Genomic DNA, 21,515 nt, shown 5'->3' on the forward strand with positions numbered 1-21,515 from the left:
TAAGGAAGGCGGGACCGGCGCTGCGTCCCGGCCGGTGCGAGCATTCACTTCCAGGTCGGGAGGGGCAAAAACCGGGAGGGGGGCGGAGGGAAGGAAAGAGAAAAAAAAAAAAAAGAGGCAGACAAGCTGCGGACCCGGCTGGGCGCTCGCCGCCGGCACGCAGCGGCGCGATGGTGAGTGAGCACTGTAGGGCCGAGGTGCCGCGGAGGGGAAGGCTCGGTGTCCATGAGGCGGGCGGGCCGCTCCCGCTGCGGGCTGACAGGCGGGCGCTGAGGGAAGCGGGGGCCGCGATGGCGGTGCCGCCGGTGCTGCTTTATCAGCGCGCGGGCGGGAGGTGCGGCGGCCATGAGGCGCGGAGCTCCGCCGCTGAGGGAACGCGCGCAGCGAGCCGGCCGCGCTGCCCTCACTGTTGTGTAACGCGGCGGCTGCCGCCCTGCCGGTTATATAAAGGAGGTGGGGAGTCGGCGGGTTCGGGGGCTGTGGAGAGGGGCGGTTGTTGCGCTCTCACGGAGCCGCCTGACGGGGCGGGGGGCAGCCGGCGGGCAGAGCCCCTCGAGCGGCCGGCCCCAGGGGCAGAGCACCGTCTTGCAGCCCGCTGCACCGCGGCGTACCGCCTCCCGCCCTGCCGCTCGCGTCCCCGTGAGGTGCGGCCCGGCCCGACGGCTGCCTTTGTTTGAATCTCCTAATAAAGTTTCTGAGCTCTAAGGTCGGTGCCGTTTGCACCCGCTGTGCTGTCAGTGGGCTGGGGCCGAGCTGTGCGGGGAGCTGACATGGAAGTTAATGGCACGGCTGCAGCTCATGGCGGTTCTGTGCACCTGTGTGTCGCCTCCGCAGCTTGCTTTCTTCAGCAGCGTTTATTCGCTGAGCCTTATTTATGAGCGCTGTTCATTTATTTCCTCCCCATATGATCTGTTGTAGCCTAATAGCTGTTTCCACCTTCCCGCCCCCCCCCCCCCCCAGCATATTCTCCATCTTCAAATGGCGATGGTGCAGATATCTCTTAATGCAGATAGCCCCAGGAGTGCCCTGAAAGTGACATAATAGTTGCTTATTTCTGCTCGATGCTCCTCCTGATGCCTTCCTTGGCAGCCCCACGTTGTTTCCTTGTGGTTAAGCAAACCACTCGGGCTCCTCTCTCCACTCATTTCTAATTGATGGACCCATATCGGAAGTTTTTTATATTAATTTTCAAGTATATGCCTCACTGCATGGTTTTCATGTGGCACTATTTAATTTTGGGCCTCTTGTGGTTTCTGCTGACTGCATTGCCACCAACTCTAATCAGTGCATTCCCATATGTGCCAGAGTAATTAGTGAAAGTATTAAATTTGAGTTTCATGCATAATACTTCCTTGAGAGCTTAATAAATTGTGTAGTTCTGTTTCGTTCCGTTAATTTCAGTAGGATAACTGTGACACTTCTTTTTCATAGCGTAAATCCCTAAACCACCTGCTGATTTTTTGCTGCTCTCCCCTCCCTTTGCTAGTGCTCAAAGCAATTCTGATGAACACCACAGAATTGTTGTTTATTTGTCATTTGTGAGGGTTTGTTTTAGGGCTCAAGCGTAAGGCAGTGCCACCTTTTGTTTCCTTGCTGACTTGTTGAGAGAAATAATTGGTACTGTTTGAAAAGTCCCTTATGCTGTGTCCTTTCTTTGGGCTTTCAGGGAAGAAAAGCCAATGGGATGAGTTTGGAGCAGAGAGACCTCACACACCTGAGTCTTGTTATAGTGAGTCAGTAATTAGGTGTAGCAATTGGAGGGTGCATCCTAGAAATAGTTCTCTTGGTGCTGAAGTTGGTGTCTTCCAAGGCTTTGTACAGGCTTACTGGGGAAAAACTGATCAAAAACTACTTGGGGGTGGGGAGAAAGTGATTTGATTTTTATGAGTCTGAGACTAAGCTGGAAAGAACTGGATTTTTCAAGCTGGAGTTGGTAGGATCACAATCCCTATAGTGAAAAAGGCTCACACAGCAGTGGCGTTTAGTTTTCCTGCAAAGTTGGATTGCAATTACTGGTGGAAAACATGGGATAAACCTGTCCTTTTTTTCTTGTTATTGTTGTATAAACAGGTGGCTGCATGGTGATACCTTTCCAAAGGACCAGGTTTTGTTTGGATTCTCACACCCAGCATATCAATATAGCCATAATGTTGGGTTTAAGGTTCTCGTTTTCCCTAGGTGCTTTAATGTGTGCCTTTAAACTCTTGGTTTTCTTCTTGACTGCATTTTGAAATACTGAGTAGCTGTAGCAATAACTAATGTTGATACAATGAGTTTTTAAAAGAACACATGAAGGATGGTGTTCCTGGTGGAGAGAACCTTTCCAGCCTGGGATGCGCTGTGGGCCAAGCAAGGTAACTCCACACTGAGGCTGGGGCTGCATTTCAGCCCACTGCTGCACTGGATTACTGCTGGGTGCTGGCAGGCACACAGTGCTCCCCTTCCTCTTTCCTTACCCCTTTTTGTCGCCTTTTTTTTTTTTCTTCTCCTTTTATAAAGCTGGCCTTGGTGATATTGACCACTTATATTTTTGTAGAATTAATCAAAATAAGCCTTAAAAAGCCTCTCCAGAATTATTCTGCTTAGAGATACTATTCCATTAACTAGCTGGTTTTAGATATGTCATTGCTTTTGTATATGCATGTTTTAGCAAACAAAGCACTACCCAGTAGTGCACAGTCCTGTGCTTTGAGGATTGTTTTCTTTCTTTTTTTTTTTTTTGGTCTGATCAGTGAATTAGTTTGCTGAAATGAAAGAAATTGCTAGTTTAGGATGATTAAGCTGGCTATAAGAAAGTCAGACCTATATGATAAAAGTTCTACTGATCTTTATGAAATAAATCCCGAGCTGAAGGTGACACACATTTATAGTGTTGCATTAAAGTACCACAACCAGAAAGTGAAATGAACTGCACAACAAGTACCAGGCTTGTTCTTTAGGCTTGTTCTGATGTGCAGAAGCATAACTATAGAAAGGAAGCACTGAAATCCTGACCGGGTAAGACTTCAGTACAGCTGCAGCCTCATTCTGAGCTCCTCCAGTGGGCAATGTTCTCTTAAAGCAAAGAAGTTAAGAAAAGGAATGCTGCTGGTCACGTGAGAGGCTTACAGGTAGCATTCAAGCTATTCTACTTCAGTAGCAGGAATTCACTTTTATGGTTCTTGTCAAGAGACTTTATTAGGCGTGGAAAAAAGCATTTCCTCTGTCTATCTGTTACCCCCAGCGCCTCTGCTGAGTTCCTTCAGCCTTTCTGCAACGAACTGTTGCAGAAAACAGAAGAAAGTCACAAACCTCTCCTGCAATTGCTGGAAGAGAAGCGAATAAAAATGGCCCTGCTGTTCACAGGTGTCACTGAGCCCTGCCTGTGGACTGTCCCGTTATTGCCATAGAGAGGTACTGGGTGGACTTCTGAAGTGCCTGTTTCATACGGAAGTTAAAGCGGTGTCTCTGGATTAGATTGGCCAGCTAGAGGTGCTGCTTGAGAAAATAGCTTTGTGAGTCATATGCTAGCAGCCTGTCTGCAGGGCTCAAAATTCTCATCAGTTTGTTCTCTGATGTATGAAAGTGTGTTAGCTGTTCTGGCACAAATTATGCAACAGTGCCAGAAGGGATGAAGAGAGCCCGGATTCTGGCTTTTGTCATGTCTAAGGATCAAATTAGAAGCGCCAGAGCTGATGAGAGATGTGCCTGTCTGTGCTGCACTGAGAATAATTTTCATATTCCTTTGAGTAAGGATTCTGATTTCCATTTGAATCGACAGCTGTCTTAAGCCTTGTATTCGTATTAATGTCAGGTTGAGAAAAATATTTTCCTCTTTCATTTTCTCTCAATATTTAAAAATAACTGGTTGAATTTCTCTTGGGAAGTATTTCAGGTGTTTTTGCACATCATAAGAAACAAAAGGCGTTAACGATTCCAGATTCTGTCCCTCCTCTTCATATCAGCTCAGGGTGGGAGGCAGCCCAAATTGCTGTTTTCTGGTAACGCCGTGAGTCGCATCACACAATAACTCCTGTTTCTTCAACCATAATATTTAATAATCAAGCTGAATAAAAATTAAGTGAGATCGAGTCAAAGGAGGTGGAAGTGGCATGTTGAATGCTGCAGAAGGAGTTTGTGTTTGAGTGACTCGGAGTTTCTTGTTCCCAAACCTGTACTTAAGCTTTCAGGAGCTATTGAGCTGCAGTCTCTCTTTGTTGACAGTGTATGATTCATTAAAGATAAGTGCTGTTCCATCTAATAATGTGGTGCCTCCCAGTCTTTACATAGGCTCATGTTATTTTAGAAGATTCAGTTGTCATTTTCTTTATATTTCTTCTATGTGACTTTTGTATCTTTCTGTACTTGAAGGGTGAGCAAGGATATCAGGCTAACGAGGCAACAGAACTAGAAAAGAAAGGTGAAATCATCTACAACTTTCAATATAAGAAGCAGGCTGCCTTTTTTTTCCCCCTAGCCCTACAGATGAGATGTGCCAACAGTTGATGCTGTTATTTTCAAAACTCTCTGGGGGAGTTTGTACCAGTCAGTCAGTCAGCCCTCCTTTGTGCAGCCTGGGGATGATTCACAGTGCTGCGATTAATCTGCCAGACCCAAAACAGAAGGCTATTCTTAACACTGAATGAAAAAAGGGAAACTTCAGGGGTGTTCAGATATCAATATGCAATCTCAGTCTCTGAAGGAAAGGTTGAAGTTCATGTTCCACCTTGTCCTCCCTACCCAGTGCTCTGGTGCTAGAGAGGATTTCCAGATTCTCAGCATGAAGAGGAGGGGGCTTGTATCTTTTATTAGAAGGAATAGTGTAAGAGTTGTTACCTCGTTGCAGCACAGAATTTATTTATCTATTTACTTTTTAAATCCAAAGCTTTACCTGTCCTGTTGGGTATCAAAAATCCCTTCAAACTACACGAGGTTTGTCTTTGTTTCTCCTGTAAGTTGGTGGTCAGCATTGAGCATGAGCTGATTTAAATGGAAGATTGACAGAAATAATTATTTCAGTCAAATAAATTCAGTCTATCTTGACTAATTCCCAGCAGATTTCAAGCACTCAAATTCTCTCATCAGAAATAAGGAGTGTTCTCTGTGAACGCCAGCAGGCAGACCAGGTGGGTTCTGAGAGAGAAATGCCCACCAGCTTGGCATTGTTTCTTGTGTGACCTGGATTACCAGCTTAGTGCTGCTCAAAGGGGCTTCTCACCTGTAATGTTTGCTTGTTCAAGGGTAAGCAGAGCTAACAGAGAATTATTTTCCCCAAAACAAACATGTGGAAGAATCGCAGAGAAAATGGTTTGATAAATCACCTCTGTTTCATTGTGTCTTGCATGTGACAGGAGGAAGCTTCTCCTTACTCCTTACTTGACATCTGCTTGAATTTCCTCACTGCTAACCTAGAGAAGTTCTGTACAGAAAGGCAAGATGGGACGCTGTGCTTGCAGGAGCCAGGAATGTTTCCTCAGGAAGTGGCTGATCGATTGCTGCAGACGATGGCGTTTCATGGTAAAAACAACTCTTTGTGGGTCATCAGTGAGAGCACCTCACTGGGATGTGACAGTGCAGTTCTGGTGTGTTTTGTAGCAGAATGTGTTGCAGCTACTTAAAATGCTTTCTTAGTCTCCAAGTAGAGAATTTTTGGCGTTTTGGCTGTGCCATAAGTTCAGCTGGATGTCACACAGCCATACAGAGAGCTCTAAATAGAAAGGCCTTTGTTTCATGTTTAGGATTATAATCAAATGTTCTTTTAAGTGACTGTTCTTTAGTGGATCTTTCAATCACTTTTAAAAAGATTTAACTCAACTTTGAACAGTGCTCAAATATTTCAGTGCTTCCTGCAGACCAATTAATTGAATTATGTTTTCTTTGCCATGTGTCCATGTAATTAAACTCTGAAATGACCTTGTGATTCCTTCATTAAAATGGTTTCTCGTTGATTTTTAGCACTTTTGCTGCAATGTCATTGTTTTCTGAAGGGTGTGTGGTGTTCTTATGTGTCAGGTACTGGCCTGTCTCAGGGCATTGGATGGGAAAGATACTGTCTTGTTTGCTTTCTTTAAGCCTGACAAAGGACAATGTTAAGCTTGTGTAAAAGCTTCATGGGATGAAAGCAGTGAATGTATGGATTACCCTACAGAAGAGGCAGGATTCCCATTCCTTCAAACTTCCCTTAGAGATGAGGCAGGCACAAGAAAATTGCTGTAAACAGAGTGAAGGCCCCCTCCTGTAGGTGCAGATTTGGCTGGCTGGCTGAGCAAATATTAGTGTTCTAGTTTCCCCCACTTGTTTCCAGTCTGCTATACAGAAGAGATTGTCCCAGAAATATGCAAATGCAACAAACCTCTCAATTTTCAGCATGCATTGCTTTGTGTTAAGTAATGGTTTAGAGTAGCCTTGAGAAATCCAACTTAAAGAACAGAAAAGTACTGCCAGTGCTAACAGTGATGAGGGCAGCCGCAGAAACATCACAGGCACTGTGTCAGAGTGCAGGAAGGCCAAAAAACGCATGTTGCCAGGTGAACAGAGTTAGCTAAGGTAGGCCAGCCAGGGAGCTCAACTTGATCCTTCATTTAGAAAGGAGCAAAGATTACTAAGTAGTTACATTTTAGTTATGTTTTAACCAAGCTATTACACTATATTTATTTCCTGAATAGCAATTGCCTCCTGTTATATCTTTCCTTTTTGTGCAACAGAGGCATTCCTCAGCTACCTGGTCAGAAATGTCTGAGTTGTTTGTTGTTTAGAAAGATCTGCAGATCTTAAATTAATATTAATCTTCCTTAGAGAGGCATTTACTAGCTCAGTACTTAAATCTAGACAAACTGGAGCATTAGTTATGTTTTTATTCAAATATATTGTTTTCAGTTTCTTTGCTGTCTTCAGTATGCTTGAAGATACAAAACAGGGACACTGACATTTACAGTTCTCTAGAGCAGAACTAGAAGGAGAGACTCTTCCTACTGCATTTATATGTATGCTTGTGTACACATACCCATCTCATGTGGTTGCTTATAAAACAGTAATTGCTCTGTTGATGACACAGATAAAGTACCTTGGTGTTTCCAGTATGTTTTGGATAATCCTGTGCATGAAACTAATCTTTTCAGCTAGTGTTTTGTCAGTATTCTGCAGGAAAAGACTATTAATCTTTCTGCTTTGTGCAAAATTAGGAGTGCATAATAATCTCCAGCAAGACTGCCATATTTCCTTTTTTCATTGCTATCTTTCTCTTTCTCTCTTTCCCACTTTTTACTTATCCTTCTGCTGCTTCTCTTTGAAACACTTTTTAGGTTTCTCTCTGACACGTAGCTTGTTTCTGAGCAACACTCCTACCTTCTTCATGAAGGAGCTGTGACATAACTGGCTTATATAGAGTATTGATCCTGCTTACCAATTCATTTGAATGCTTCAGTATTCAATTGGGTTAAAGCAAGACACAAGTGGATTGTTAATTGCTGGTGCTGCGTTGAGCTTAACTGAACTGTGTCCAGGGAATAAAACCTTCAAGGCATGTTGGAATTCTGTTTCTATCCAGTTCTAGTGAGAAAAGCCAAAAGCAGCAGGCTGTAGTCTGAAGTTTTCAAATTAGACCAGTGTCTTGTTTTGCTGTATGTTCCACCTTCTGAACAAGATGTGTATTGTGAATGTACTGCATCTTAATTTCACTGTCCTGTTCTTTAACACGAGATTATCCAACAGTGCATGCATAATCTTCAAAGCAGAATTTCAAAAGCTTGTGAGATCAGGAGCGCAGCGGTCCAAGGTGTGCTGTTTTGCAATGAGTTCTCCTTGCTAACGCTCCTTTTTGTTTCCCTTTGGATTCTCAAAGTAGAAGTGCTGTTTTAGAACACTAGAACCAAACACTAATGCTGTTTTCCAACAGGGCTTCTGAACGATGGCACTGTGGGCATCTTCCGAGGCAATCAGATGCGTTTGAAACGAGCTTGCATCCGGAAAGCAAAGATCTCTGCTGTGGCCTTCCGGAAAGCGTTCTGCCATCACAAGCTGGTAGAACTTGATGCTACTGGGGTGAATGCAGATATAACAATCACAGACATTATAAGTGGGCTTGGCAGCAATAAATGGATCCAGCAAAACCTTCAATGCCTTGTGCTGAACTCGCTGACTCTTTCTTTGGAAGACCCCTACGAGAGGTGCTTCAGTCAGCTGTGTGGGCTTCGTGCGTTAAGCATTACCAACGTTCTGTTCTACAACGAGGACCTGGCAGACGTCGCTTCGCTCCCTAGGTTAGAAAGCCTGGATATATCAAACACCTCTGTTACTGACATAACAGCACTTCTCACCTGCAAAGACCGCCTGAAATCCTTGACCATGCACCACCTGAAATGCTTGAAAATGACCACAACGCAGATTCTGGATGTTATAAGAGAACTAAAATACCTGAATCACCTTGACATTTCAGATGACAAACAGTTCACATCAGACATAGCACTTCGTTTACTGGAACAGAAAGATATTTTGCCAAACCTCGTGTCTCTGGACATTTCTGGAAGGAAGCATGTCACAGATAAGGCTGTAGAAGCATTTATCCAGCAACGGCCAAGCATGCAGTTTGTAGGATTGCTAGCTACTGATGCCGGCTACTCAGAATTCCTAACAGGAGAAGGAAACCTAAAGGTTAAGTGGGGGAATTTCTCAGAAAAGTGAATGTTCAGGCAATACAGATCTAATAGTTTGTAACAAACGCGTGTGGGTGTTTGAGGAGGAGGATGTAGGTTCCTTTTTTAACTGTGAATTTTGTTACTGACTTCAAATTTCTACTTAATTCTGGCATAGAAACTTCTAGATGCAAATATCACTGTGAAATGTAACATACATTTACATCTATTTTTCTGTGCCTTTTCAGTGAGCCTCAAGTCCTGATTTAATACACTAGGTGTAGGAGAGCTGAACTCGATCTAGTGTGAAGTAATTTACTGACATAATATTCTCCTGCTTCCAGCACAGTGTGTAGCACGAGGCAGCAAAGTGTTAGAGGCTGAGGTATGGTTTGCATCAGCTTTGAGCAGTTAATGATTAACACAGCTGATAAAATTTAATAACTGAGCTACTGCTGTGTTCCATCACTGTGTAATTTCCTCATTATAATTCTTCTGCCTACCTTAAAAGTCCTTTTGGAGGTCTTGAAAGGAAACTGCTGAGGGGATGAGGAAGGTTTTGCATAACGTGGCCAAATATCTCCTGTGCAAATTGTGTTTTATACTTCAGTTTAAAAATTTAGAATGCCTTTTCATTGCAGTTATGGCAGTTATTTAATGATAATTTTTACCTTGAACTTCTGACCGTTGATACTTGAGAGACTCAGCCAAGTTGTTAAAGCTGTGTTAATATGTATGAGTGTTGAAGCAGTGCTGGAGAAAGCAGGTTCCCCTTTGATGTGACTGATGTATGGCATCAGGGAATGGCAGCTCACGTTTGGTATAGAACAGCCCAATATACTCCTTGCTGTTAAGAATATATGCTTCATACAATTGACTGCTATGCAAAGGCAGTCTTTTTTGTTGCTGGCTTTTTTTTTTTTTTTTTGAGGTGACCTGGAATTTATTGGTGACTGTACTGAACTATTCAGCTGCTCAGTTTAGACAGTACTAAATAATAAACAGAACACAGCTCTCGTGGAGACCGCATGACTAAAATATCATGAGCTTAATAACAGTCCTGTGAAATATGATTATAGAAAATTCTTATAAGATTAAACACTAGGCAAACATAGTAGTTGAAACCATGAAGCCATGTGGAAGTTCCTCCTGTAGTGTTTGGTTGTCTGCAAAACATGTCCGTAAATACGATTGCTCTGTTTTAATCAGCAGAGAGCATAAAGTCCAAGCTGGTATCACTTCTGTCAGGGCTGTGACATCTTCCTGGTCTGGCAAGTTTGGAAAAAATTGGCTTACTGCAATGCAGAATGCATGAAATGTGTCACTTCCATCTATGAATGTTTGCTTTTCCTTGTGTGACAAATTAGGTAAAACAAGTTCTGCCTGCTTCCCTGGGAGTATTTAAAAAGGTGTTTGCAGCGACGATTCTTTAAGTAGCAGAGCTGAAGAACAAATCACCTATAACAGTGCAACTGCAGCTGTGAAGTAGGCAAAATGCAGGAAAATGGAAGGTGGGGAAGGTTGGGAAGTGGAAAAAAATTGCAGTTTGTTGCTGATTTAGTAGTTTAAAGAGTATTAAAGATGAAGGTGGTATTAGTCAACAGCTCGTATCTTCTAACGCTCCCTTCACCTAAAGCAGTTCATTGTTAGTTTTCACATGTATTTCAAGGCTGGTTTTGAGGATGATTCCTTTTGCAATCAGTATGATTGTGTTCTTTAATACAGTGCTGGAAAGCTATTGCTACAGATTGAGTTTATAGGAAACCTGCTGCAGACATAAAAAGGAAATATTGTTTTGTTGGCAGTGCTAGAACCACAAACCAAAAATATCAGCCAGAGTACCATATTTGTCAGCTTAGCAAGGAATTGCATACAGCATGTAGTTCTGTGGACTGCTCTTGAGCATTTGATGTATTGTAAGCAGTTTCTGTTAGTTATGAAGTGCTACTGTAAGTAGCTGTTTCATATAGCTGAGCTTGTAGGGACGACTGAGGCCTAATTTTGGCTCATGAAGTGAATTTTTATGAGGAGTGTTTGATCCCATGTAGTTCCCGATGAAGATGGGCAGCTAACGTCACTGCTTACGGAAGACTTTGGGTTAAACACTGGTGTTGCAAACTGCAGGTTTGCAACTTTATGAACGAAATTCTTAAAGTAAATGATGACATCTTGATCTAAAGATTATTTCTCTGCTCACAGGTATCAGGAGAAGCAAATGAAACTCAGATTTCTGAAGCCCTGAAGCGTTACAGTGAACGGGCCTTCTTTGTGAGGGAAGCACTCTTCCACTTATTCAGCTTGACACATGTAATGGAAAAAACAAAGCCTGAAATTTTGAAGGTAAAATAATAATTCTGATGAGAAAGTCTTGTGTCATTCCTTAAGGAATTTCAAGGAGGCCATTCTCAAAGCCCTGGTAAAAAAATTTTTAAACTGTTACACTTCTTTAGGTTAAAATTCTGTGATGGATTAAAATTAACAACATCTTAAGTATGGAGATGTGGATGAATGCTCTGTTAGCATTTTGTATTAACTAAAATTGATTTGGACTAACTTGGTAATGTCCAAATTTAGTAGCACCTATGTTATTTTTCCATGTAATTTTGAATGGAGTTTTCTACAGGTGCAAAGTTATGCCTTTAGATCCAGTCTGTATTGGGTCAAATAATTTATTTGTTTGGCTCTAACTAGTGGCAATTCCTAGGAATGTTCCTTAACACCCATTCTAGGAATTGCTTTTCATTGTTAGAACACCAGAGATGGTTTAATTTCTACTGTGATTATAAAGAGAAACATCAGTGATATAGGCTTAGTCCCCTTTCCCCCCATCTCCTTTCAAGTCAAACAAATGGCTTTGATCTCATTGGCTTCATTATCAAAAAGATTTTAACAATGAGTGGTAAACAAGAATATTTTCTTAACAGAGATCATAATCAATATACATAGCCAAAAACGTATTTTGGGAAAAAGCTGTGAAAAATGCAGGTCTTTTGCTGTATTTGAAGGTCTCATCTGCTTTGAGAGGCTGCAGCAAACAGCACAAAAGGAGATGGAGAAATAGGAGTTGGCAGTTTTGAATCTCAGAGCAGAGGGAAATATTCCTTCTGAGAATTAAAATCGCACCACATGGATTTTTCACTGAAGGGAAAAGGAGGCTGTGAGGCAGCCTTCTATGAGGCAGATTCTGGGTGCTGCTGAGTCACTGTTGTGATCTGCAGCAGCAGTGGGTTGCTCATGGGATATCTGCACAAGTGCATATGTGTGTAATGTGGGCAAAACTCTGCATTGCAGCTTGTGGTTGTTGGAATGAGAAATCATCCCCTGAATTTGCCAGTGCAGTTGGCAGCAAGTGCGTGTGTCTTCAATCTAACCAAGCAGGATTTAGCTGCAGGCATGCCTGTGAGACTGCTGGCTGATGTCACTCACTTGCTCCTGAAAGCCATGGAACATTTCCCAAACCATCAACAGGTAAAAGATGAAATCTCTTTATCTTCTGGTTTCTTTTTCTCGTGGACTTCATGAAATGTTTCTCCAGATCTCGTGACTTCGAGAGTGGCTGTAAGCAAGTATACAGGTGCATTTGTGCAGGATTTAAGTAAATACTGCTTCCTTTTTTTACTTCCTCCTTATAGGACTGTAGTTGGTAGAATCAATATTAACCATAATGTGGCTTCTTATAAAGACTTCTAGAGGCTTTATGAAAAGTTTGATCTACTTAGCCAGTGTTGAATGACATGGTGTGATTCTGGACAAGTGTCACTATTGAAAATATCATTTTTAAGGTGAAATATTAGGAGTTAAATGGGCTTTGATTTTCTGTTTTGCATAGAGTTTCCTTATGTATCTATAGTTGCAGTTACAGTTCTAGATATATGTCCTAACAAATGTTCTGGTCAGTGTCTGAAGGTGTCATGTGTGATTCTATGTGTGTGTGTGTCTGGGAATTAGATGAAAAATTTAAACAACCAAGCCAGAGTTTTGTGATCCTCTCAGGCAAAATGGTATTCGACCAACACTGGGGGAACAGTGGGAATAATTCTACTGTAATGCTCCTTTTTTTCTTTCTTTGAGTTGCAATCATTTTCAGTACAGTCTTTGGAAATATGTTTAAGGATTCATAGCAAGAAAGTATTCTGAAATATGTGCATCTCTGAAATCTTTCTTTTTAATTTCTCATAGCTGCAAAAGAATTGTCTTCTTTCTCTGTGCAGTGACAGAATACTTCAGGATGTTCCATTTAACAGGCAAGTTTTATGCCAGTTAAAATGAGCTGTAGCATTACAGAAAACTTTTCTGTTGCTGAGTACTGAAATAAGCTCATGATTTATTGATGTTTGGAAAATCATGGCAACTCTGAAGACTTGATCAGTCACTGGGTTTCTGGCTGCAGTTTGTTCAATTTCTGTCATTCCAGTGTGCTCATTTGTGTGGCCTGTGGTACACTGGGCCTTTAATTCACAATTGCTTTGAATTATGATCTGAAAAAAATCCTTTAGTATGCAGGTATTCTTGATTTCACCTGGCTGGGTCAACATCTGTTCTTGCATAAGAGGAGTCAGATGTTTCTGGGGGGCAGGGGGGTTGTGTTTTGCACGGACTTTCTACTTGAATGTTTTGCTTAAAGCTTTTGAAGCGTATCAATCTGCTGTTCCAGAAGATCACATGAAGTTTTCTTCCTTTGGAAGCAATTTCTGTGCACTTTGATGTAATCAGAAGTAAGAGCTCCTAAGCAAAGAACTGAAAGTTGACTGAAGTTCATGCAATACCTGTAGTTTCCTGGTTCATTTGGATGTTTTTTGGTACAGGGCACACTTCTGTTTGTTTCATGCACTTCTGTCTGAAGGGTCTTGTGTGTGCATCTTTTTCTGATTGACTGATGAGACTTGTGCAAGCTAAACTTATCGTTAACTTTCAGGTTTGAAGCAGCCAAACTTGTTATGCAGTGGCTGTGTAATCATGAAGATCAAAACATGCAAAGGATGGCTGTAGCCATAATTTCCATTCTTGCTGCAAAGGTACAAAACTACAACTTTGATGCAATCAATTAGACAGTATTTCTGAAGTCCTTGAAAAATGCTGATTGTAGTTCTGTTTATTTACAGCTTTCGACGGAGCAAACTGCTCAGCTTGGTGCAGAGCTCTTCATTGTTAGGGTATGTCAGATGTTTTCTTGACAGTCAAAAATACCAACTTCTCAAGCTATTCATGCAGACAGTATTTCTGAAGATAGGATACAAAAATGAGAGAGAATTCTAAGAATGCATTAGCCGATATTCATTTGAAAGTTCTTTTGAACAACAAAGCCTGGAGAATTTACTAGAGGTGAAAAGAAACCTAAGTGGGAAAAGCTTGAGCAAATTTAATACAAAGTAAAATAGCAAGAGATTATTGATTTCAAATTTATTCTGTAAGATTAAAGATTAAAAAGAGAATATTTGAATTAAATTGTTAGTGCTGTCAGTGCTCGTGTTTCCAAAGTTACCTGGATGGCTTTGTGCCAGCAGTAATGGTACTGTGCATATAATTATGGTGGAATGAAGGAATTCCTCTGCCAGGTGACAGTGTTGAAAGGGGGGAACAAAAAACATTTAGTAGTATGTTTTGGGGGATAAAGTTTGACCCCAAATATTTAGGTCTTTAATCTGCTTATAAATGATAGTCTGTACTACCTGAGTCTGTGCAGAAACAAGCAGAGGAACAGATAGGTTTTTAGATGTGCAACCATAATTAGTTTGGTTTTTTTCCCCAGCAACTACTACAAATAGTTAAACAGAAAACAAATCAGAATCTTGTAGATACAACCCTCAAGTTCACACTGAGTGCACTTTGGAACCTCACCGATGAATCTCCAACGACGTGTCGGCACTTCATTGAGAATCAAGGTCTTGAACTTTTCATGAGGGTTTTAGAGGTGAGGAGTACAGTTTGTGTTGTGGATTGTCAACCTAGGTTTATAATTAACACTGTAAACACTTACATAGAATTTCTTTTTTTTTTTTTTTTTTTTTTCCCCACAGTCTTTTCCATCAGAATCATCCATTCAGCAGAAGGTTCTTGGACTTCTGGTGAGATGAACAAAAACATCTGAACTCTGTGTTGTTAAAAATCCATCTTGTTTCCATGTGGATTTGAAAAAGTGTCGAGTATTTTTAAATTCTTCTTTAATCTTTACAGTGTTCCTCACTCACAACTGACGTTTTTTCAGATTATTTTGTCAGTTCTCCAAAGGCCCTAATCTTACTGAAATCAGTGGTTACAGTAAACAAGAAGAGCTTTTCAGAAAGGGCAGAGAGTCAGGCTTCAGATAAATCTAAATGCAAAAAGTTCTTGAAAATCAGTGGGATTCAGAACTGCGCACTGGTGAGATTTAATGAGATTGATTGTGTTTTGAAAATATGAAAGCTAGCTCATAAATCTGTGTGATCTACATGCTATGGGTCAGAATTACTTATGACAAAACCTCTCTTTTAAGGTGAATTTCTGTATTAAAAAGGAAAAGTTTCCAGTATTTGATATGTGATTGTCATCTTGGTGTTTATACGTGTTTGCTTGCACAGTGTAGTAGTTCATATATATAATGTTCATCTTCCTTTGATCGTATTATTTCTATTAATGTTTTATTTTTTTCTCCCTCTTCCTCTCCCCTCCAGAATAACATAGCTGAAGTTAAAGAACTCCATTCTGAGTTAATGTGGAAGGACTTCATAGACCACATCAGCAAATTATTGCACAGCGTGGAGGTGGAGGTCAGCTATTTTGCAGCAGGGATTATTGCACATTTAATATCTCGAGGAGAGCAGGCCTGGACGTTAAGCCGCAGCCAGAGAACATCTCTCCTTGAACAGCTGGTACTGAAATGATGATGCACTTCATCATGCTCTTCAATTTTTGCATGTTTGTATGTAAGATTGAATATTCTTTGTTCTGTGCTTTGCAGCATTCTGCCATTTTGAACTGGCCAACTCCAGAATGTGAGATGGTGGCTTACAGGTAACTATTGCCTTGATTTAGAGTTTGGAAAATACAGTAGAACTGAACTAGATTTAAAACTTGTTCCTGAAGCAGAGTAAGCTTCCAGCCTGACATGGTTTTGTCCAGTGAAAAAAACACCTGTCAACTTGAAATAGACAGCATGCTGATTTTCCCTTTGTGATCAAAGAGGGGTAGGGGCTCCTGTAAAAGGTAAATGTAGTGTTTTTCTGACTGCCTTTCAGTTATTCAGGTCCACTGGGTCTAAAAGGCTTGAATGCAAAGGTTAACCAGTAAAGTTACACTAGTGAGCACAGGGTTAGCACCATCTGCCCTAAGTAAGAGGGCTTGAGGCCATAGAATCACCAATGTTGGAAATGCCTCTAATTTCATCTAGTCCAACTATCCACCTATCACCAATATTTTCCAGTAAACCATGTCCCTCAGTACCACATCTAAATGATTCCTGAACACACCCAGAGATGGTGACTCTCCCACCTCCCTGGGCAGCCTATTTCAGCACCTCTCAGAGGAGTATTTCCTAACATCCAACCTGAATCTTCCATGGCACAACGTGAGGCCATTCCTTCTAGTCCTATTGCTAGCTATATAAAGTACAATTGGATAATTACTGTCCTGTGCTGCTTAGTCTTTATTTCCACTGTTTACTCCTGTTTTTAAGGAGTAAGAATCATCAAAATGTAGTGGCAAAAATATACTGTGTATCCACTATATGTATTTGTGCCAGTTATTGCCTTAAATGTTAAAAGGCAGACACTGCATCTAAAACTCCAAGTTTCTCAAAAGTCTTTCCCAGTTAAACCAGCAGATGAGTAGGTAATGTTATGATCTCTGAGGGGACAGCTAACAACAAAGTAAGGTGATCATGTCTCTTTTCTAATAGGTCTTTCAATCCATTTTTTCCACTACTTGGCTGTTTCATGACACCAGGCGTCCAGTTATGGGCAGTGTGGGCCATGCAGCATGTCTGCAGCAAAAATCGTATGTATTAAGACAAAATTACCCATACAGTTTTTATTCCTTAGCACACTATTCACTAGCATGAAGTGGGATTAATAGGAATTTCTATGGTTTTCATTTCTGGTACTTTGGAGAAACTGCATTGAGGCTTAACCAAAAGAAGGCGGGAAAGGAGTAATAAAAAAAACTCTCTACATCCTTTTTATTTACCAGAATTTTACTGTTTGATGCACAATATTAATTTCAAATGTATACATGTGTTAAGATTACCTCTGTTTGCAGCTTGCACAGGTGTTTTTGTTCAGAAATGTTAATGCTAGTAAAAGGCAAGTAAGCTGTAAGTACCTGTAAGGTCTGATAGTAAGACAACTACCTGCTATAATCCTTGCTCTCCTTTAATTTGAAAGGAGTTTTGTTGCCTTTTTTCTTACCTTTTGCAATAATGTGCTGCTACATGAAAGCACTTTCTCAACCTATTTTTCCCATCTGCAAAATGAGAAGACCAGCATCTTCTTTGTAAAATGCCTTGAGAGCATGTAATGAAATGCACGAGTGTTGAGGTAGGAAGTCAGTCTGCTGAGCGTACCTAAATGTAAGAGCTGACAAACCTTCCTGGCTTTTTTAATGATTTTTTTTTTTAATAAAATATCTGACGAAGTTGTAGTGGTCACACTCTGGGTAACAGTTTTTTCATGAAGACCAACTAATTTGGTGTTAGTGAAATTAAAACAAGCTTTCTTCCCCTCTTTGTGCCCCAACCCTGTTAATTCAGAGTACTGTCTTATTTTTTAGTGTTTATTTTGTGCTGCCTAACCTCCGAGCTTTCAGCATGCCTCAGAGGTTTGTCCTGACAGTGAGTAACTGCACTGTAGAGCACAGAGGCTGTGAATAACTGGATAACGTTTACCTAATTTGACTATAGTAGAGTCTTAATTTTTTTTCTGTGTATTTATTAGATATCTATATTTATATTCTGAGTATATGTCTCAAAGTTTAATTCTGATGGCAGTTGGTGCCAGAAGCTTCCAGAGAAAGTTGCAGAGAAACCAAATGCTCAGTAGCAAATGTAGTAATGTGCTCTGGGGAGGGATGTATTTAATTCTGAAATATGGAGTGTTTTATGGGAGAAAAAATCTTAAGCTTTTGATGCTTGGCACTAAAAAGACTTTATCTCTTGGAGAGAAGATGCATTATATTGTTATCACCTTCTTAGAAGAGGATAAAAAGTGGTCTGGATTTAATAGCATTGATTTTTCTTGTTTTTTTTTCCTTTTTTTGCTGTTTCACGATGCTGTAGCCACTCAGTGAGCTAACTTACCTAAAATAGCAGTAGCACTGCAGTAAATGTGATCCCTGCAGAAATGTTTAATGTCAGGATCTAAACAACTCAGGTGGTGCTTCACTGAGATGAACAGTGCAACTGGGTGCATCTGACATAATGCTCTGTGGATTCCATTACAGTCACTGACCTTTTTGGAACAACCTCTGAAGCTTGTGTGTTAGGTTATGTGTGTGGCTCTTCATATAGCTGATCTCCCCGTGTGGTAACACTGGAATTGATGCAGACTTTTTAAAAGCTATAATGAAATTGAAAGATAAGTGTAACTTTATTCTGAAAAGGTTTTCCTAGCAGCTAGTTAAGCTATACCATGTACCAGTCAGCTTAAGCAGCATTTGGCAAAGTATTTTCTAGAGAGCTCTTTCCTCTTCAATCTGCAAGCCTGTATGATTGACATGGTATATGTGGTACCATTTTTTGTTAGCTATTCTAAATCAAAGTCTTTCTTAAAGAAGACAGCTTTATTTGGGTACTCAGAGAGACTATACTTCTGCTTCTCTTTTCTTAAAACTTACATATGTGCACTTAAAATGCTGTGAGGGAAAGAGAATGCTGTGCATGTTACAAGGCGCTTTCCAGGCAGCTAGCTAAGACAGACATGAAAACAGATACAGTCTGCATCCTGTCAAAATAACTCTATTGTCTTGTTGTCACCCTCCGAAGTACAAATGCACTTCAGTGGGAACTTGTGGAAGTGTCCTAAATGCTGCCTGGATTAGGAGATGAAAGTGAATCTCAAGCGTTGTTTACAGTAACTGTTATTTCTACCCCAGATAATTGATTTCTTCTTTTATTACAGCTGCCAGGTACTGCAGCATGTTAATTGAAGAGGGTGGCTTACAGCACTTGTACAACATTAAGGAAAATGTCCAGACTGATCCACATGTCCAGAGGATTGCTATTGCCATCCTGGACAGTTTGGAAAAGCACATTATGCGTCATGGGAGGCCACCTCCATGTAGAAAACAGCAACAAAATAAACCAAACTGAGAGCTGCAGGTATAAGAGTGTAAAGTATTGTCTCTGTAATATTCCCTTCTGATGTGTGTGTAGTTGGAGTAACATGTAATATAGTGGTCACCATTAAAGTGATTTGCCTATAATTGTGGTACCCAGAGCCATGTATGGTAACCTTTGGTGAATGTCAACTTTAATGGCAACCACATATGCAACTTGTAAAGGGTCGCTGCTTGAGCTGGTCATACCTGTAGGATTACTGCTGTCTACAAAGAGACTGGACTCGTACAGATGAATATGCACATCTGAGAAGGAAGAAACCCAACAATTCTAGGAACACCTTGGGTTTTGACTTCTGGGACAGAAAGTTATTTCATCCCTATGATTGCTGTTGATAAAACTGTTTACCAGCCTGGTGTTTGAGTAGAACTGTGCGTGGTTGTGGTATTCAACACTTTGACAGATTTAAACAAAAGTTCCTGCATGCAAGTTACAAACAAGACTTGTATCTAAGGCGACCAAAATGCCCATCTTCTCATAACCCTTCTGAACATGAGGACTTCAGCCTCCTTTTTCTTTTGTCTGCCAGCTGTGTTCTTTTGTTTTCCTTGCTGCTCAGCCTTTGCCTTTTTGAAATTCAGCTCTCCCGAGTCCTCTGCACTCTCAGTAAGGTTGGGATCAGCACTGTGTCAGGGAAAATGGAAACTTGCTCAAATAAAGCAATAGAAACAAGTTTGATAGGAGACACTAAAAGAATGAGCTAAGCTTGAGATTTTAAACCTGCTAGCATGAAGGGGATTTTGCTGTTTGACTACTTTTGGTTGTGTGTGGGATCTTTCTTCTCTGTTTGGAAAAACTGATAGGGAACGAGAAGGCTCGTTAGAGTGAGATGTTCTCATCCTGAAAGGGATTGCATGTCTTAGCAGGAGGCCTGGGATGTTTGGTCACCTTATTTATAAGAGACTAATGATTGTTTTCTGTAAATACTCTGTTAGTATTGTGCAGTGAATTATATTTCCAAGTCACCACAGTGCAAAATATCACCCAGTGTTCTGTGTAAAACCCACGTCGATTGCATTGCTTTGTGAGGTGTGAAATTTTACATAAAGATGCTCATTGTAACAATTTATTTCTTGGTTACCTGTGGGTTTCAAATGATGTGTTGAATGAAACGTATTGCACAGCATATGGATGCCTGATAAAATACAAGTGATGAAAGCAAACTGCATGTCGATTCAAACTCACTTTTATTTCATGAATTGTTTCTGTTTGTCAGGTTAGTCTCCATGTTTCCACAGGAACTGACTGATATTCTTAGACTGTTTTGTAAATACATCGGTACTTCAGTTAAAAAAAACAACTTGTTTGATAGTTTATGAGCAGGGATCACTACTTCAGGATGACCATGTTTTACTATTTTAAACTCTTCCCCTTCCTCTCCCTCCTAATTCTCATCCTTCAAATAAAAACATCACATCCATTATTCAGTTATCTAGTTATTGTGTACTTCAGCAACTTCAAAATGAAGTGAGCTAGTAACTCTCATAGTCATGTTGTGTAAATGCTATTTGTGTGAAGGTATAATTTGGCTCGCATGTTTTTTATACTGTTTTCTTGATTCAGAAAGAAATTGATTTCACCTTTGAATTACAAAGGTGGTTTAAAATAATGATCTGCAAATTTTGTATCTACCACCCTTCTGGGATGTCTGCTATCAGGCTTCTGTGGTGAAAGTTTTATTACTTGAAATGGCATGCACAACCCATCAGAATTGGTGTTAATGGAATGAATGTGAATTGGTTGGTTCCATGAGAATCTAAACCAAACACGACAGCTCTTCAGTACAGTAACTGTAAGCTCTTTCCTAATAGCAGGAGAAATTGGTGCAACATCCTAACTAAATCTCTGCTATCATGTGCTGACAAAATGAATCTGATGCAGGCATTGGTCCAGACTGTGAAGATGTTGCTCCGTGAAATTCTATAGCCAGAGAATTGTAAATGGTTTTCTGTGCCCTTCTTGTTTTGTTCTCATTTGCTTCAGGTTAACAAACAGCAGAACTAGAAAAACATGAATGGCTGCAAGCTGTAAACTTACTAAACAGAAAATTTACTTGCATGTGCCACTTACAGAAAAGACTCTTCATGTTGCTGTGCAGCTTCAGGAGTTCCTGTCAGGTTACAGTAATTCTGGAGGCCAGTGGCATTTATTTTTTTGTGAAGGCTGAAGATAATGCCTCTGCTTTACCTTTGCAGACCATTACAAAGGAAACTTGTACTGTCTAATCTAGTAAGGTTACCTCTCTTACAGTATTGTTAAGTTCTGGTTTGATTCAAGACTGTAAAGACAATTTCTAATATGGTAAGTTGCATTTTCTTAGTATGTTCTGATAACCTCTCATGTGTTTGCTAAAAGCTTATTTATTAATTCACTTTTGCTTGAAGGCTGCAGTCTGGGGAAGTTGGAAGCAACAGAGCTACACTGAGTGCATGTCTGAATGCTGGAAGAGCACTGATAATGAAAGCAACCTTTGGGAAGTTTTATTTCTTTGTAAATTGTCAAGAGAACAGATTTTTTTTTAATCTCATGTTTAGATGCAGTATATTTATAGGCCAGTTTCACAGATGATTTTTGCCAGAATGACTTCTACAATACTTTAA

At 40.5% G+C, this 21,515-nt stretch overlaps 1 protein-coding gene across 3 annotated transcripts; it reads left to right on the plus strand.

The window, feature by feature from the left end:
* Nucleotides 1–84: 84 nt before the first annotated feature.
* On the plus strand, nucleotides 85–20,338 carry LOC122160467 (protein zyg-11 homolog B). 3 transcript variants are annotated; one of them, XM_042818962.1, is made up of 14 exons: nucleotides 85–173; nucleotides 5,331–5,496; nucleotides 7,874–8,628; nucleotides 10,809–10,949; nucleotides 11,901–12,077; nucleotides 12,789–12,853; nucleotides 13,525–13,624; nucleotides 13,712–13,762; nucleotides 14,359–14,520; nucleotides 14,627–14,674; nucleotides 15,260–15,457; nucleotides 15,547–15,599; nucleotides 16,483–16,580; nucleotides 18,698–20,338. In XM_042818962.1, the coding sequence occupies exons 1-14, from the start codon at nucleotides 171–173 to the stop codon at nucleotides 18,886–18,888; spliced, it is 2,208 nt and encodes a 735-aa protein (XP_042674896.1). In that variant the 5' UTR covers nucleotides 85–170; the 3' UTR covers nucleotides 18,889–20,338. The 3 variants fall into 3 exon arrangements, with proteins under 3 accessions (XP_042674896.1, XP_042674898.1, XP_042674895.1); XM_042818961.1 differs by lacking the exon at nucleotides 85–173 and adding an exon at nucleotides 2,319–2,354; XM_042818964.1 differs by lacking the exon at nucleotides 5,331–5,496.
* The last annotated feature ends 1,177 nt before the right edge of the window (nucleotides 20,339–21,515 follow it).

The sequence above is a fragment of the Centrocercus urophasianus genome, unplaced genomic scaffold, assembly GCF_019232065.1.
Source record: "Centrocercus urophasianus isolate 14NV4802_14NV808 unplaced genomic scaffold, USGS_Curo_1.0 seq_18, whole genome shotgun sequence".
Taxonomy (NCBI): Eukaryota; Metazoa; Chordata; class Aves; order Galliformes; family Phasianidae; genus Centrocercus; species Centrocercus urophasianus.